The 18,424-nt window shown below is 36.8% G+C and overlaps 1 protein-coding gene across 1 annotated transcript in view; it reads left to right on the top strand.

Moving 5' to 3' along the window:
* MALRD1 (MAM and LDL receptor class A domain containing 1) overlaps positions 1 to 18,424 on the top strand; it is a gene marked incomplete at both ends in the record, with an annotated part of 691,362 nt that overhangs the window by 119,172 nt on the left and 553,766 nt on the right. The window contains 2 exons of the mRNA XM_080918486.1: positions 9,021 to 9,167; positions 14,544 to 14,641. Of these exons, the coding sequence (XP_080774612.1) occupies positions 9,021 to 9,167; positions 14,544 to 14,641 (245 nt within the window). The remainder of the gene's footprint in view (positions 1 to 9,020; positions 9,168 to 14,543; positions 14,642 to 18,424) is intronic.

The raw sequence follows: 18,424 nt of genomic DNA, 5'->3' as shown, positions 1-18,424 counted from the left end.
TCACCACCTTGCTTTAAGCATATAATCTTCTAATCAGTGTGATCTCAGTGGGGTTTGTACTTACCTTTCTTTTCCATTCAAAGAGAATAAGGAGAATCTATTTTCTCTAATGTATGTAAAAGTCACTTCTATGACTTACTTAAATATTTTTTTGGATAACTTGCCTCATTTCTTTTTGGAAAATGTGTATTTCTTGAAAGCTTCTATTACTTTTAATTTCAAAGGTTGAGAGAAAATACGGGTTTCTTTCGATGATGCATTTGGAAGGTTGGCTTCTTCTGTTTTTCTCCTGTGCTAAATGTCACCCTCAACACTTTAATGGAAGTCCTAAATCAATACATTTCAGGAACATCAGATGATTTTTTCATTTTGTAAATTTTGTTTATTGAAATGTCATGAATAACTTGTCTGTACTTTTTTCCAGTGAAATTGTCTTAGTTAGGGATTTACTGTGATCTGATACTATGACCAAGTCAAGTCTTATAAAGGACAGCATTTAATTGTGACTGGCTTTCAGGTTCAGAGGTTCAGTTCATTACCATCAAGGTGTGTGCATGGCAACATCTAGACAGGCATGGTGCAGGAGGAGCTGAGAGTTCTACATCTTCATCTTAAGTCTGGTAGTGGAAGACTGACTTCCAGGCAGCTACAATGAGGAACTTAAGCCCATGCTCACAGTAATAAACCTACTCTTACAATGCCACACTTCGTAATAGTGGCAATTCCTAGGCCAACCATATACACACCATTACAGTAGTCATTCTCAGACTATTCTGTTAGTCCTTTTATGTGAATAGAGGGGCAGATCTCCATTCTTAACAACAAATATTGCTACTTACTCATACTAGCCTTAACTTTTCCAAATATTTTAAGCTTATTACTCCAACAAAAAGTTGTCCAGCTTGGTTGATATCTACTGGACAGAATAATATGACATAAATATATAGGCATATTATGCACACACACATACACACATATATATTTATATACATCAAATTAATTATTTTGTGTAAATATTTTCATGGATACTTTGATTGTTCATCTTCATTATCAACTGTGCTGAATTTAGAATCCTGTAGGAGATAGATTGGAATATCCCCAGAACAGGTACTCTGAGGTCAAGAGGCACTTTGAATACGAATGGCACCATCTCACAGGAAGAGGTAGGAGCAATGAATTGAAAAGAAGAACATAGGTGATTACAAAGTCTTCCCTTCTACTGCTGCTCTGACTCAAGATAAAAAAATATCTAACTGTTCCCTGTGACATGGATATCTGACGAAGTGCCTGTATAGTACAAAGCAAGTATCTGAAACCTTTTGAAATCATGAATCAAAAAAAGACTTTCTTCTCTATTTGTATAGGTTATTGTGTTGTTGTGACAATAAACTCATACAGTCACATTTGTTCTGAGGAAACTAGATTACATGGAATTAGAAACATTGATATATGATCTGTGAAATTTATGTTGGGTATTCAGAACTTTAAGACAAATATCCACTATTAGTGAGTACATATCATGTGTGTTCTTTAGTGACTGGGTTACCTCAATTGGGATGATATTTTATAGTTTCACCCATTTGTCTAGGAATTCCATGAAGTCATTGTTTTTATAGCTGAGTACTACTCTATTATGTTAATGTACCACAATTTCTTTCTTTCTTTATATTTTTAATATTAATAACCATTTTATTTTCCAAAAAATGGGGGGATACATTTACAGATTTTTAAAGGCAACTTGGCATAACATTATATGAATAATTTTGTCAGTACTTAATTCTTTTAGAGGTTTGATAGCATGCATACATATCCCACTAGTTACCATAAACATGAGGTACATGTTAAATATAGGTTTTTGTAGTAGGATCTGATGATTTCTTGAATTTCCTCAGTTTCAGTTGTTATGTCTCTACTTTCATTTGTGATTTTGTTAATTTGGATACTCTCTCTTTGTCCTTTAGTTAGTCTGAATAAGGGTTTATCAATCTTGTTAATTTTCTCAAAGAACCAGCTCTTGGTTTTGTTGATGCTTTGAATGTTTCTTTTTGTTTCTATTTGGTCAATTTCTGCTCTGAGTTTGATTATTTCTTGCTGTCAACTCCTCTTGGGTGAATCTGCTTCCTTTTGTTCTAGAGCTTTCAAATGTGCTGCTAAGTTTCTAGTCTATGCTCTCCCCAGTTTTCTTTTGGAGGCACTCAGAGCTATGAGTTTTCCTCTCAGTACTGCTTTCATTGCATCCCATAGGTTTGGGTATGTTGTATTTTCATTTTTATTAAATTCTAGAAATCCTTAATTTCTTTCTTTATTTCTTATTTGATCATGCTATCCTTTAATGGAGAATTGTTTAGTTTCCCTATGTATATGGCCTTTTTGTTGTCTTTGTTGTTATTAAAGACCAGCCTTAGTCCATGGTGGTCTGATAGGATGCATGGGAGTATTTCAATCCTCTTATATCTATTGAGGCTTGTTTTGTGACCAATTATATGGTCAATTTTGCAGAAGGTGCCTTGAGGTGCTGATAAGAAGATGTATTCTTTTGTTTTAGGACGATGTGTTCTGTAGATGTCTACTAATTGCAATTGGTTCATAACCTCTGCTAGTTTTACTGTGTCCTTGTTCAGTTTCTGTTTCCATGATCTGTCCATTGGTGAGAGTTGGGTGTTGAGGTCTCCCACTATCATTGTGTGTAGTGAAATGTATTTCTTGAGCTTTAGTAGGGTTTCTTTTATGAATATGGGTGTTCTTCTATGTGGAGCATATATGATAAGGATTGAGAATTCCTCCTGATAAAGTTTCCCTTTAATGAGTAAAAAGTGTCCTTTCTTATCTTTTTTGAAAACTTTTGGTTGAAAATCTACTTTATTCTATATTAGAATGGTCACTCCAGCTTGTTTCTTGGGGTCGTTTGCTTGGAAGGTTTTTTTCCAAACTTTTACTGAGATAATGTCTGTCTTTTCTCTGAGATTAGTTCCCTGTATGCAACAAAATGCCAGATTCTGTTTATGTTTCAAGTCTTATAGCCTATGTCTTTTTATTGGGGAATTGAGTCCATTTATGTTTTAGAGGTAAAATTGTGCCTGTGTGTCTTTATTATTTTGGTTTTCTTGCTTAGTTATTTTCTTGGTTGTGCTATGATATAGTTTCCCTCCTTGTGTTGGGTTTTCCTCCTATAATTCATTGTAGTGCTGTGTTTGTGGTCATACATTGTGTAAATTTCGCTTTGTCCTGGAATATATTGGTCTCTCCATCTATGGTGATTGAGAGTTTTGCTGGGTATAGCAGCTTGGGCTCACACTTGTGTTCTCTTAGGCTCTGCATGATGTCTGTCCAAGCTCTTCTAGCTTTCATAGTCTCTGATGAGATGTCGATTTTCATTCTAAATGGTTTGACTTTATATGTTACATGACCTTTTTCCCTTACTGCTTTTAGTATTCTTTCTTTGCTTTGGCCACTTGGCGTTTTGATTATTATGTATTGGGGAAGAATTTCTTTTCTGGTCCACTCTATTTGGAGTTCTGTAGGCTTCTTTTATGCTCATGGTCATCTCATTTTTAAGGGTAGGGAAGTTTTCTTCTTTGATTTTGTTGAAGATATTTACTGTACCTCTTATTTTTCACCCTCTTCTATTCCTATTATTCTTAGGTTTGGTCTTCTCACTATGTCCTAGGACATTTTGGGTTAGGAACTTTTTGGCTTTTGCAACTAACTTCTCTGCCTGTTTAGTCTATGTTTTAAATGTTGTCTTTGGCCCCTGATATTGTCTCTTTCATCTCTTGTAGACTGTTGGAGATTCTTGCATCTGTGACTCCTGATTTCATTTTTAGGTTTCTACCTTCAGGGTTATCTCTTTTATTTTTTTCTTTATGGTTTCTATTTCCATTTTCAATTCCTTCTTCAATTCCTTTATCTTTTTGGTTTTGTTTTCTTCTAGTTCTTTGATTTGAGTGTTTTTGTGTTTCCTATTTAAAAGCTTCTATTTCTTTTTGGTTTTCTTCCTGTTCTTGTTTAAGTGAGTTATTCATTCATGCTCTTCTCAAAGATCTCTACCATCATCTTGAGGTATGATTTCAGGTCTGAGTCTTTTTTTTTTTTTTTTTTTTTTTTTTGAGTGTTTGGCATTCTTCTGCTTGTTGTGATGGGAAAGCTGGGTTCTGATGTTGCTAGCTTGTCTTGGTTTCCATTGCAAAAATTCTTTTGCTTTCCTCTTGCCATCTGTGGTCTTGCTGTCAGTGATTGGTTCCTGTCTCTCCTGTGTTCCTGGCCTGTGTTCCTGGATCTCCACTGTTTTAGGTGGCTGAGCATTTGATCCTCATGCAAGAGCCTTCTGGGTGGATACTTAGCCTCTATTGCAGAGTTCTTGTTTCCCTGAACCAATTGGGGGGCTGTGCTTTTTGTGTGCTTGGCCCAGACCTCCCTGTGCCCTGGCTACTCATGGCACAGTCTCACCAGGCCTGCATCCCTGGATCTCCAGGTGGCAAATGGCTTGAGCATTTGATCCTAATGCAAGGGCCTTTTGGAGGAAACTGAGTTTCTATGGCAGATTTCCTGCTCCCCTGAACCAATCAGGGGGCTGCGCTTTCTGCGTGCTCATCCCAGGCCTCTCGGCGCCCTAGCCACTCATGGCACAGTCTCACCAGGTCTGAGTCCTTGGATCTTTGCTGGTTCTAGGTGGCAAATGGCTTGAGTGTTTGGTCTGCACACAACGGCCTTCTGGGTGAACACTGAGTCCCTACAGCAGACTTCCTGCTCCCCTGGACCAAATGGAGGGCTGCACCTACCACACGCTAGGCCTAGCCCTCTCTGCACCCTGACTACTCACAGTGCAGTCTCGCTAGGCCTGTGTCCCTGGATCTCTACTGTTCCCGGTGGCAAAATGTACCACAATTTCTGCATCCATTTCTCTGTTGAAGAACATCTTGGTTCTTTCAAGCCTTTGTTTCTGATAAATAAGGCTGATTTCCAGAGTGGTTGTACCAGCTTCAATTCCACCAACAATGGTGGATTGTTCCTATTTCTCCACATCTTTACCAGCATCTGCTGTCAGCAGAGATTTTGATCTTAGCCATTCTGACTGGTGTGAAGTGGAATCTCAGTATTGTTTTGATTTGAATTTCCCTGATGACTAAGGATGTTGAACATTTTTTTAGGTGCTTCTCAGGCATTTGTTGTTCCTCAGTTGAGAATTCTTTGTTTAGGTATGCACTCTATTTTTAAAATAGGGTTATTTTATTCTCTGTAGTCTAACTACTTGAGTTCTTTGTATACATTGGGTATTAGCTCTCTGCTGAATGTAGGATTAGACAGATCCTTTCCCAATCTGTTACTTGCTGTTTGGTCTAATTGACAGCGTCTTTTGCCTTACAAAAGCTTTTTAATTTTATGAGGTCCTATTTCTCGATTGTTGATCTAGAGAGCATAAGCTGTGAATAGCACAAGAAATTTGCCCCATGCTCATGTGTTCGAGTGTCTTCTCCACTTTCTCTTCCATTAGTTTCAGTGTATCTAGTTTTATGTAGAGGTCCTTTATCCACTTAGACTTGAGCTTTGTACAGACCACATGATGCTTAAGAAGAAAGACCTTCAATTCTTCTTAGAAGGAGAAATGAAATACTAAAGGGAGGATATACAGAGACAAAGTGTGGAGCAGAGACTTTAAAAAGTCCATCCTGAGATGGCATTACCTGGGAATCCATTCTGTGTAAAAACAGTGAACCCAGACATTATTGCAGATGCCAAAAAGTGCTTGCTCACAGGATCCTGATATACCTGTCTCCTCAAAGGCTCTGCCAGAGCCTGACATATATAGAGGTGAATTTTCACAGGCAACTGAAACCCAATTTTTATTAGAGTTACTTGTTGTTGTTTTTTTTTTTTTTGTTTTTTTTGTTTTTTTTTTTTGTTTTTTTGGTAACTAACTTAACTAACTTCTTGAGTTCTTTTTATACTTTGGATATTAGCCCTTTGACAGATGTAAGGTTGGTAAAAGATCTTTTCCTAATATATAGGTTGCCGTTTTGTCCTATTGACAGTGTCCTTTACCTCACAGAATCTCACAGACATATTTGTGTTTCTAGTGTGTTCTAAAAATGATAGGAGACTAGGCAGATTTGGGTTGAAACCAAAATAAGTTTGAAAATTTGGTTAGGAGGAGGTTTTCTTTTTTTATTTGTAGGGCATTTAAAACATATACTATGCTAATGTGCCTGTCTATAATTCTATGACTAGAGAGAATGTTGCAGTAAAATGACAATTTTGAGGTGAACCTGTGCTCTCTTAAAACATAAGTAAATTAATTAGTGAAATGTTAATATGAATTGTGGGTATTTGAGGTGCTAAATATAATAAAGTAGATGACAAGGAGACCAAGTATATTGAGCAATACATGTTGTTTTATTATTATATTATGTTTAGAAGTTTTTCAAATGTAAAATATAGATAGGTGCTAAGAATCATGGGAGAAAGATGTATGCTATACTCAACTATATCTGAATTACAGAGTTATTGTCCACTCGGGTTTCATGAATGCCAACTATATATTTATCATCTATTTTTATTAGAACCCATATTACTGTCACTAAAGAAGATATTCTTATCAGCTCCCGTACAAGATTTCTTCTTATATTATAAAGAGCTGAACCAAAAGATTCACAAATACTTTGTTTTTATGGTTTTCATATTCTATAAATGAAATTTTCCTTGTGCCCATAATACACCACAGCTAAATATTTAAGAGAAAGATTCATTACTATTTCTCTAAAAAAATGACTTAAAGAGAAATTTCTTGGAAACTGTGAACAGTACCAAACACTGTTTAGAAGTAGTGAAATGTACCCTGTAATTACATCAAGTTGACAGTGACCAGATAGTCAAAATTATTGTTGAAAACTAACGTACTTTATTATAACAGATATTCCATTTCAATTACACATGTGTGCCATTTGCCCCATTAAAAACAAGTTGTTACTATTTCTTTGACTCTGATATTTTAAATATATTTTTAATTATTGTTATTATTATTATTTATATATATATTATAGTTTTGTCTGTGTATATGTTCGTGAGAGGGTGTCAGACCACCTGGAACCAGAGTTACAGATTGGCCATCTGGGTTTTGGGAATTGAACCCAAGTCCCTCTGGAAAAGCAGTCAGTTTTCTTAACCTCTGAACTATCTCTCCAGCACTTCTGATAATTACTACTTCATATCAAAGCTGCTGAAATACATAAGAAGAATATTATTAATGAAAAAATACAATTTAAGAGATTTCAAATGATTTTGTATACTATATAACAAATAAAGTGTAGAATATTTAGTTTTGCAAAAATCCATTTCTTATAAATGTAGCAGAACAAATATTATCAATAAAACACCCACGTGGTTCACCATGTTTTCATGTTGCTGGTGATGGATTCTAAAATTTTATTTTCTTTTTCAAAGAGCAGCACATGCTTACTGTTCTTTGGAAGGCACAATAGCTGAGGTTTGTTTTATTTATGTATTTATTTTGTCTGTAATATGTTTGTAAATGTATGTGTTCCTGTGTGTGTGTATGCCTGTGTGTTTGTGTGAGTTCCTGCATGCCTGTGCCTGTGCCTGTAGATAATTAGGCATGTATAGAAACTGAAGATTCAAATATTGTGTTTACCTCTATGGCTATATAACTAGTATCCTTGTTTTGTTTGCATACAAACTTGATTCAAGAGAACTATAACATCAACTTCTAGATGGAGATTGGCAGACATGTTATTGAGGTCCTCTGGCTTCTTTTATCAACATTCTGATGCTATCAAAACACAAAATACAACCTCTCTTTTATGGATGCAGTGTTTCGTAATTGAAACTGGAGTTCACTGAATGGCTGGACTGGCCAGCCAGTTCCCAGGATATGCCTTCTTCTACTGGACTAGAGCTGGGATCACAGATACAAGCTGTTCCTGCTATAATTGCCTTTTCTGTTTGTGGGATATCCAAACCAAAGCCCTCATGCTAACATAAGCACTTTAACCACTGAGCCATCTCCCTAGCCCAACATTTTAGCTGATAACATATTTGGATAACAAAAGGCTTGATTCTAAATATTGTCCTGCAGACCACTGCAACATTCATACAGTCCAATGTCATTTTCATCTTGAAAATGTTGCACCCTATTAGTTGCTCAAAGTTTTGAGGTTGCAGGCATCATGGGGAGCAGTCTGTTTCCCACCTATTGCCTGCAAGTAAGTAGTATGGTTACATCAGTAACAGCCAGCTGCTTCAAAGAAAAGAATTATTTAAAAGCACTCTATTACTTTGGGCAACAGCATGTAACTCAGTGTCCCCAAATGGAAATGTTCAACAAGAAACCCAATTAGGGAATATGAGAGGGAAAAGGAGAGATATTAATTATTATGCATGGGCAACAGGCAGAAAATGGAAGTGATTTTGGATCAAGCCAGAAAAGTTATTACTATGTGGTATAAAAATGTCTGTTTTAGGAGAAGTCTTCCACTACTTGGGAGATCTGGGAATATGTCAAAAAATTTAGGCTTCAGCCAATACTTGAGAATTTAACAGTGCATCTTTGAAATCAAGTATATATTTTATGTCTTATTTCTAAACTTCACTTCCTGACTTAAAAGTGACAGGAGGTAGTCTACTGCCCACTTAGCTCACAGAGGATAACGATAGAACATTTTGGGAATGGCTAAGGAACCAATTCAATTTTATAGGACTTTATGACTCTGTCAATAAACAGAAAAGACTCCCTTTTGAAGAGTTACTTTTACTTTTTGTCAATACTGTACCTGCTAAACTATCTGTTCAGAGCTTAGAAAAGAAAAGCACATGCATGAAGAATAGGCTTCAGGTAGGGAAGGGGAGTGACTACACTACCTTGTTATATTTATTGCTGTAAGTTTATCTTAACTATCTTGTATCTGATTTGTTTTAATTCAAAGAGAATTCTATATAAATGTGAAAGTTTTGCTTGTAATGCCAAACCTTTAATCATATATCTGTGTTTCCTTCTCCACATATAACAGCAAGTCACCTTACCTGGGACTTCGAGTTTGGTTTCAATGGCTGGGAACAATTTCCCACAGAAGACTCCCACTGGGAGGTGGTGAAAGGGCTGAGCCCTGGAGAGCACCTATTTCCTGAGGCTGATCTCTCAGCCAGCACAAGCCAAGGTAGTGCACTTCTCTTTCAAAAGCATTTTCCTTCATGTGGAAACACTGAAGCCCTGTATTTCTGTTTCTACTTACAGACTAAATTGGCCTTTGGTTTGTCCTGTCTTAATTCCTCCTGACCTAATTAATAATTTATAGTTAATTTTGCATCCTGAAAGGAACATTCTTGAGATAGTCACCAATCTTATTATGAGTTTTAAAAATGTTTTAATGATGGTGTAAAAAGGGAGATAACATTTATGATGGATTGTGTAGTAGGCTTGCTTCATTCTTTAAGGCATTCCAAGTCAGGCAAACAGAAAGGAAAACAGTCCCATCTTCTATCTGGAAACAGAGAGAAAGGATTTATCACTACCAATAAAATGTGGAAATATTATAGACCATATACTGCAAAACATCATTACAACTTTACATATCCTCATAAAATCAAGGAACCATAGCTTCCTACAGCTTTCTGAAATGCTCTGTGGTGCTCCCAGGATCACATATAAATGGCTTTTATCTCTTGTTCTTTGTTGTATTTACATTCCTGTGTAAACACACACCTCAGAATCACATTAGCATTGCTATCACACAGTAGGGGGTCCAGATCCTCTTTATGCTCACTGAACATCCTCCTGCTTCTACTTTAAGATTTACAAGGAAGTATTCCAAACACAAATCTTGGGAGAATTTTTATTTCAGTTTTTGAAAACAGGTTAGTGGAGCATTGGGAGGTATTGGGGAGGAAGACTATTGGCTATAACAATTAAGCTACTTCATTGTTGACTGGTATAGTGAGTTATTGATATTTTGACTTTTTGCTTATTGGTTCAGGAAGCTCTAGTTTCCCTTTAATATTCTTTGTCAAGGTGACTTAAGGTTATAGTTTAAAATAGACATAAGCACAAATTTTCTTTGTAAGCTGATACACATGCTAATTATTTCTGTTTTTCAGCCAATTATTAAGCCAATAGAATGAATTAGAGCTAGGTGCATGGTAATTGAAGCTATGGTCCCTCTGTTTGAAGCAGGCAGTGTCTGGTAGCTAAAGCTGGTAAAAGGGGGATTGAGTTCAGATATGCTAAAGGTTATAGTGGAGTTACAATAAAGGAGAAAGTGCTATCTGAAAATGACTTCCCAGGTCAGTATTCCTAAAGGGAAATAAGGAGCAAGCATGGCAAATGTAAGGATGTGAAAGGAGATAGAAAGCCAAGGAGAGCTGTGAGAAACATGATCCAATTAGGAGAAAACCTCTTCCAAAGGATGGCAGTGGTCTTAGGAGTTCATGTGATTAGACATGATGAAGGAGATCCGGAATCTGAAATTTGTCTAGAGGATGATGGAGAGCATATTCTATAGACTGAAGCCTGTGATCAATCATATTTGTGAGAGCAAGCAATCTAGATGAGATTTGGGGACAGGAGAGGATAAAAAATTGGCAAAGGCTGACATATATGTAATATGAGTGGGAGAAAATGAGGGCCTGAGCAGCATCTGAGATTCCCAAAGAGAGTATTGTGCATAGTTGGGATGTGGTGGCTTGACAAGGGTTTGTGAAAGTTCACTGTCCAGGGCTGGGACATGCCTGCAACATTGCACAAAGTAGTTCTGTTTTGTGAGTTAGGAAATAGAATATAGTCTTTCTGTATGTAGTCATGAAAGATTTTTATGAGATATTAAATAGAATTATACTGGCTGAGGTTTTTTTTAATATAGTAAGAACTCAATATGTGTGTGCATGTATATGTGTGTGTGTGTGTGTGTGTTTGTGTATGGGGGAAGAGAGAGACAAAGAGAGGGAAGGAGGGAGGGAGGGAGGGAGGGAGAGAGACAGAGAGAGAGACACAGAGAGAGAGACAGAGAGAGAGAGAGACAGAGAGAGAGAGACAGAGAGACTTACTTGTGGAGGTCAGAGGTCAGAGAACAACTTTTAGAAATCAGTTTCTTATTTGTACCATTTGGGTTCCAGGAATCCAAATCAGACTTGGCAGCAAGCTGCATTTCTTATTGTGCAATCCAGCCTGCCCAGGTAGGGGTTTTAAATCAGAGATAAGAAGAAGAAAAGCCAAGAAAAGGAAGAGAGAGAATGGGGGTGATAAAAAGGAAGTCCCATAAGAATAAGGTGTTGTCCCATTATAATGCTGCAGAGCTCTAATCAAGTTTGTTTTAAAACTCTACTTTTCTGAGTTACAGCTTTTAAAACCAACCTTGTGTTCTTTATCTCTTTCGCCCAATCTCTCTCTCTCTCTCTCTCTCTCTCTCTCTCTCTCTCTCTCTCTCTCTCTCTCTCTCTCTCTCTCTCTCTCACACACACACACACACACACACACACACACACACACACACCCCTACATATAGTTTGACAGAAAAATTAAGTAGCTTTTTTTTTATAGTGAACTATTTTTCTCTCTGATTTTTGCTTGATTTCTTTGCTCAGTCATTGCTAACTGCTCTGTTAGAACATGCAAAAAGACAGCTCATAGGTTATCTCTCACCTTTGTGTACATTCACAGAATTATACACAGATCACAAATGTATACATAGTATGTATGTTCATAAAGCTCAGCCATACTTACACATTATAAATTATGATCAACTGAAATACTGGAAGTACAGAATTTTAGTAAACAGTACAGTGAGTTTTAAAAGTTATATATAATCTATAATCAATAAGCAATTTGAGATGTACAGTAACTCCATTCTACAAAATGTCACTTTGTAGTTGATGCTTCTCCTGTACCCAGGCACAGGTCTATCCCAAATGTATTGTTTGTCCAAAGAGTGCCAGATAGATAGGTCACACACTGTAGTGTATTCTTGCCTCCTTAAGTTAGCACCAATGATTTGGAATTTGTTACCGTCATTTTTCTCCTTTTAGCATTTGAGTAATATTCCATTGTACGTATAAACCACGTTTTATTTTTTCACATATCAACTGAAGAGATTTGAACTGTACCTGTTCCAGTATTGATTGACCTACATTTTCACTTTTTATATGCTCTGACCTATGTTTATAATATTATTCATGTCAGTTGGTTAGGAACTTCCTGGTCCTTTGTCCCCTGAGGGAAATAAATCTTCACTCACCCTGTGTTTATTCTCATAGAGTTGTTCTGTCAGTACCCACGCAGGCCAGGACACAGGGATCTCAGAAACAGTAGCTAGGAGAGATTATTCCCTTTCCTGCTGCAAAGGGACACCATTTAGGTACCTGAAATATGCAAGTGAGTACATGTATTTCCTCATAGTGTCAAGACTATATAGCCTCATGTGCTTCCATGTTCCCTGTTGTACATGCTTATGATTCATCATAAGAGTTCAGGTTGGAGAGAGAGCTCAGCAGTGAGGAGTACATCCTGGTTTTGGAGAAGACCAAAATGATACTACCAGCTCCTGTTTAGGTGACTTACAACTGCCTACAATCTTAGATTCAGAGGGAGCACACAGCTCTAACCTAGGAAGGTAGCTATACTCAGAGGTATACACTTATTCAGAGACACATACACATAATCAAAAGAAATAATGCTAAATCCTTATAAAGTTTCAAGCTCATCAATTTGTTGAGATAATATTAATTTCACTAAATGATCCATAGTTTTCTATGTAGTGGTTTTAAAAGACTGTTGTCATATTTTATTGGTGTTTGCAGCCATTATAAATGCTAGGGTCTAAAAATCTTTTTAATTGTTGTATATATAATAGCAAATTTATTTAATCTTTTTAAAAATTTAATTTTTTGTGTCTGTGCATGTATGTGCATGTGCATATGATTATATGTGTCTGTGTAGTTGTGTAGGCATTTTAATTTCTCTCTCTCTCTCTCTCTCTCTCTCTCTCTCTCTCTCTCTCTCTCTCTCTCTCTCTCTCTCTCTCTCTCTCTCTTTTATCAAGCATGGGTAAAGGCTCTGGACATTGCTGAGCTGAAGTGCTGGATACTGGGCTTGTCTTATTCTTATCTTGAGGGAAATGTCAGCAATTCAAATTTGAGTACCACATTTGTTCAATCCAGTTGTCTGTAAGATTCCTTTTGACTTACCATGTACTCACGTTTTAACACATAAACATGCAATAAAGTTTGTCAGATAAGTTTTTCAGCTTCTTTTGGGATAGTCATATGATCATCAGATTATTCTCTTTGTTTATTGTAGCTATTGATTTGCAAACACCGCAGCAGCTAGCCATTCCTGAGCAAACTTATTCAGGTTGCTTTTGTTTCCTTCACCCTTTACTCGTGTAGTCGCTGCATACATATTTGCCTGTGATTATTTACCTATGTTCATGAAGAGCCTGTGTCTTCTACCTTAGAGCATGCACAGTCTTACTTCCCTCTTAGAGCATGTACCATCTTACTTCCTTCTTAGAGCATGCACCCATCTTACTTCCCTCTTAGAGCATGCACAGTCTCACTTCCCTCTTAGAGCATGCACAGTCCTACTTCCCTCTTAGAGCTTGCACCGTCTTGCTTCCAGTTTATTGCCTGAAACAGGCTTATCATCTGCAAAAGGTGAGGAGATGCAACTGTTCACATAAACGCAGGAAGGAATCTATCAAACAGTATATTTGAATATGAAATCCTCTTCCCCCTTTTCTAATACAGTCATAATTGATGTCAATCTGGGAAAATTACTGCCTGAATGTGTATTTTTCAAGTCAAACAGTTGGCTTTATAAGTTGCTTAAAGACCCTTTGTGCTATATTCAGCCTGTCAGTTTGTGATTATTAAACAGCAGGATCAGACCCTGACATTGTTTGGCATAGCTTTCTTTGTAACTGCGTTTTCAATGCTCAAAAAAGCTACTTCTGATGCAGCTCACAGTATGTGATCTTCTGTGCTGCTAAGGATGCTCTCCCTGTGCACTTGCTCCGAGTACATCCACATCAGTTAAAATCTAATGGCAGTTATTTTGTTAATGTTCAGATTAGATCTTTAATTAAGCTTTCATCCCCTCCAGCACAGACAACAATGTCAAACATGGAAGCCCCAAGAGGAATCAGACTCATCATATATGCTCATCTCCTTCAGTGCCTTTTAAAGAGACTTAAAAATAAAACTCCCAAAAGAATTTCCTAAGGGCACGTTGAATTTCTAATTGTAAACTTACAAGCTTCATTTAATTTGATTTCAAACTCTATGACACGTGTTAAAGCAATAAAATGTTTGTTTAGGTAATTTAAATTCAAAGTTTATCAATTATCAATTAAATTTTATTTTAGATATTTGATGTTACACGTGTGACATTCTCTGGGTATTTACAAAGCCTAATGGTGAATATGTGAAAATGTAATTTTCTTTACCATGAAGGTTGAGTATGACCTACAGGAAAAGTGCTCAGTGTATACCAGAACTGGGATCTAACTATGTGACTTTAAATTTGATTCTGTTTCTCTTTTCAGGATCATTTATTTATTTTGGATCACAACAATCCACTGCAGTGGCCAGGCTTGGCAGTCCTATCCTTACCAAATCATTCACCACCTCTGCTCCGTGCCAGGTAATCAGCTCTTCTGATTATCACATAACTACTCTGTGGTTATACTCTATTGAGCTCAGATTGCATTGATAACAAATGCCAGCCACATTTTCTTATCATTTTCACAATGCTTTAAGAGGTTTATAGAAGTGGCTTCATCATGAAATGATGGTCCTTCTAAAAGTATTCAGATCACTTACACTGTATGTATTGTGCCTGCTTTAGCTTTTATTATATCTCAGTCTTTCACATGGACCTTTGAATAATCTAAAGTGAATGTTCTATCATAACTTACTACCTAACTTGCTCACGAGTTTAAAGGGAATAAGTTAGAAAAATCAGTTAGGTAAATGTCTGTTGAGAGAAAACTAAAATAACAAAAAAGGAATGTATATATATATATATATATATACACACACACACACAAGTTTATTGAGACTTTATATTCTATCAGTTTGTTAATGCTGTCAAAGACAGAACAAGCAGTAAAAGTTTCATTCAATTTTATCATAACATGGAAGAAAGCATACCTGTGTGACCACCAGGGATATAAATGTCTGGTTTGTCATGTTCGATCAAAGTACATATTGATTGACCATGACCTCAACAATAATGTCAACAGGAAGATGATAAGCCTTAGTGTACTTCCTTCAGGTGGCCATGGGGCTCAACATTTAATTATGAAATGTCCTGTATCTGGTACATAGTGTGATGGTTAATCTTCACAGTCAACTTGATGGGATTGTGAATCAATATAGAAATGAAATTTTGGGCATATGTGTGTTGGTGTTTCCAGAAAAGCTTAACAGATATGGGAAGACCTACCTCAACTGTAGGAGCCCCATCCCATAAGCTGGAGTTCTGAAGTAACACGAAAGTGAGATCAGATTGAGCACTAGTATCCATTTCTTCACCACAGAAACAATATATTCAGGTACCTCAAATTCATCATGAGACAGAGACATAGTCCCGGTTAAGAAAGAAAAGCTAGGAGTTAGAAAGGGAAACCCTAAGTTGAGAAAACTCTAGGCCATGGGATCTATTTTAAGGAAAGCTCTAGAAATGGAGGGAATCTGGTTGCAAAGATAGTTTGTGTATGCTGAGTGGCATCCCTGACATGTTGGATAACAACCTGAAATCATGAACCAAAATTAACACTCTTTTTTATTGGATATTCTCTGTATTTATGCTTCAAATGTTATTCCTTCATGCCCCCTGCTCCCATATTTCCTTCCACTCCACTTGTTTCCATGAAGGTGCACCCTCTCCTAATCACCCTCTCCATCTCATTGCTGTGGCATTCCCCTACACTGGGAAAATGTGCTTTCACTGGACCAAAAGCCTCTTCTCCTATTAATGCCAGACGATGCTATCGTCTGCTACATGTGCAACTGGAGCCATGGATCTCTTCATGTGTGCTCAATGGCTGGTATTGTAGACTTGAGAGCTCAAGAGTGCTTGGTTAGTTAATAATGTTCTTCCCATGGGGCTACAAATACTTTCAGCTCCTTCTGTCCTTTCTCTAGCTCCTTCATTGGGAATTTCTGTTCAATTCAATAGTTAGCTGAATGAATTTAAAATTCTGTATGTCTCTGTCAGAGCCTCTGAGAGGCATCCATGTCTGGTTTATGCCAGGAAGTACTTCTTGGCATCAGCAATAATGCTTGGGTTTGGTGAATGCATATGGGGTGGATCTCCAGGTGAGTTTCTGATTGATCTTTTCTTTAATCCATACTCCTCTATTTTACCTTGTACTTCCTCCCATGAGGGTTTTGTTCAATTTTATAAGAAGGATGAGTTATCCACATTCTGGCCTTCCTTCTTTTTGAGTTTTATAAGACCTGTGAATTGCTACTTGAGTATTCAGAACTTTTAAGTTTATTATCCACTTATCAGTGAGTGCATAATACCAAGTGTGTGATTTTGTGAATACATTACCTCACTCAGGATGATATTTTTTAGTTCCACCCATTTGCCCAGACATTTTAAGAAGTCTTGTTTTTAAATAGCTGAGTGGTACTTTATTGTGTAAATGTCCCACAATTTCTGTATCTATTCCTCTATTGAAGGCCATCTGAGTTCTTTCCAGCTTCTGGCTATTATAAATAAGGCTACTATGAACATAGTGGAGCATGTGTCCTTGTTATATATTAGAGCAATATTTGGGTATATGCCCAGGAGAGGAATAGTTGGGTCTTCAGGTAGTGCTATATCTAATTTTCTGAGAAACTGCCAGTCTGATTTCTAGAGTGGTTGTACCAGCTTGCAACTCAACCAAAAATGAAGAAATGTTCCTCTTTTCCACATCCTCATGAGCATCTGCTGTAGCCTGAGTTTTTGATCAGAGCCAGTCAGACTGGTGTGAGGTGAAATCTCAGGTTTGTTTTGATTTGTATTTCCCTGATGACCTAGAAATGTTGAGCATTTTTTGGTGATTATCTGACATTTGGTATTCCTCAGTTGAGATTTTGTTGTTTAGATCTGTGTGCCACTTTTCAATAGGATTAATTGATTCTCAGGAGTCTAACTTCTTGATTTTTTTTCTATATATTTGATATTAGCCTTCTATCAGATGTAGGATTGGTAAAGGTCCTTTACCAATATTTTGGTTGCCATTTTGTCTTCTTGACAGTGTCCTTACAGAAACTTTGCAATTTCATGTGGTTCTTCTTGATCTTTAGAGCATAAGCCATTGGTGTTATGTTTAGGAAATGTTACCCCGTGCTTATGTGTTCTAAGCTTTTCTCTAATTTTTCTTCTTGTAATTTCACTGTACCTGGTTCTCTGTGGAGGTCTTTGATCCACTTGCATTTGACCTTTGAAAAAGGATATAATTATGGATCAACTTGCATTCTTCTGTATGCTTACTGCCACTTGAACCAACCCCATTTGTTTAAGAGACTCTCCTTTTCCATTTATTGTTTTAGCTCCTTTATTAGAAATAAAGTGACCATAGGTGTGTGGGTTCATTTCTGGGTCTTCAATCATGTTCCACTGATCTACCTCCCCGTCTCTGTACCAATTCCATACTTTTTTTAAATCAAGATTGATCTGTGATATAGCTTGTGGTTAGGGATGGTCATTCCCCTGGCAGTTTTTATTGTTAAGAATAGTTCTCACTCTCCTAGAATTTTGTTATTCCCAATGAATTTGCAAATTACTCTTTCTAACTCTATGAACAAATGAGTTGGAATTTTGATGGGGATTGCATTGAATCTGTAGATTGCTTTTGGTAAGATGGGCACTTTATATTGTTGATCCTTCTGATCTATGAGCATGGGAGATCTTTCCAACTTCTGAGATCTTCAATTTCCTCTTTCATATTTTAAAGTTCTTGTTATACAGATCTTACACTTAGTTAGGGTCACACTAAGGTATTTTATATTGTTTGTGATTATTGTGAAGGCTGCCTTTTCCCTAGTTTCTTTCTCAGCATGTTTATCCCTTGAGTAGAGTAAGGTTACAGATTTGTTTGAATTAACTTTCTACCCAGACACTTTGCTGAAGTAGTTTTTCAGCTGTAGGATTTCTCTGGTGTAATTTTTGGGGTCAGGTAAGTATATTATTATATCACCTGCAAATATTGTTATTTTGACTTCTTCCTTTTCAATGTTTATCAATTTGCCTTCATTTTCCTCTCTATTTGTTCTGGCCAGGACTTTGACTACTATATTGAATAGGTAGGGTGAGAGGGAACATCCTTGTCTATTCCCTGATTTAAGTGAAATTTCTTCAAGTTTCTCACCATTTAGTTTAAAGTTGGCTACTGGTTTGCCCTATATGGATTTATTATGCTTAATTATT

The sequence above is a fragment of the Micromys minutus genome (genome assembly GCF_963924665.1).
Source record: "Micromys minutus genome assembly, chromosome: 6".
Lineage (NCBI taxonomy): Eukaryota > Metazoa > Chordata > Mammalia > Rodentia > Muridae > Micromys > Micromys minutus.
This window is presented reverse-complemented; position numbering and strand designations above follow the sequence as displayed.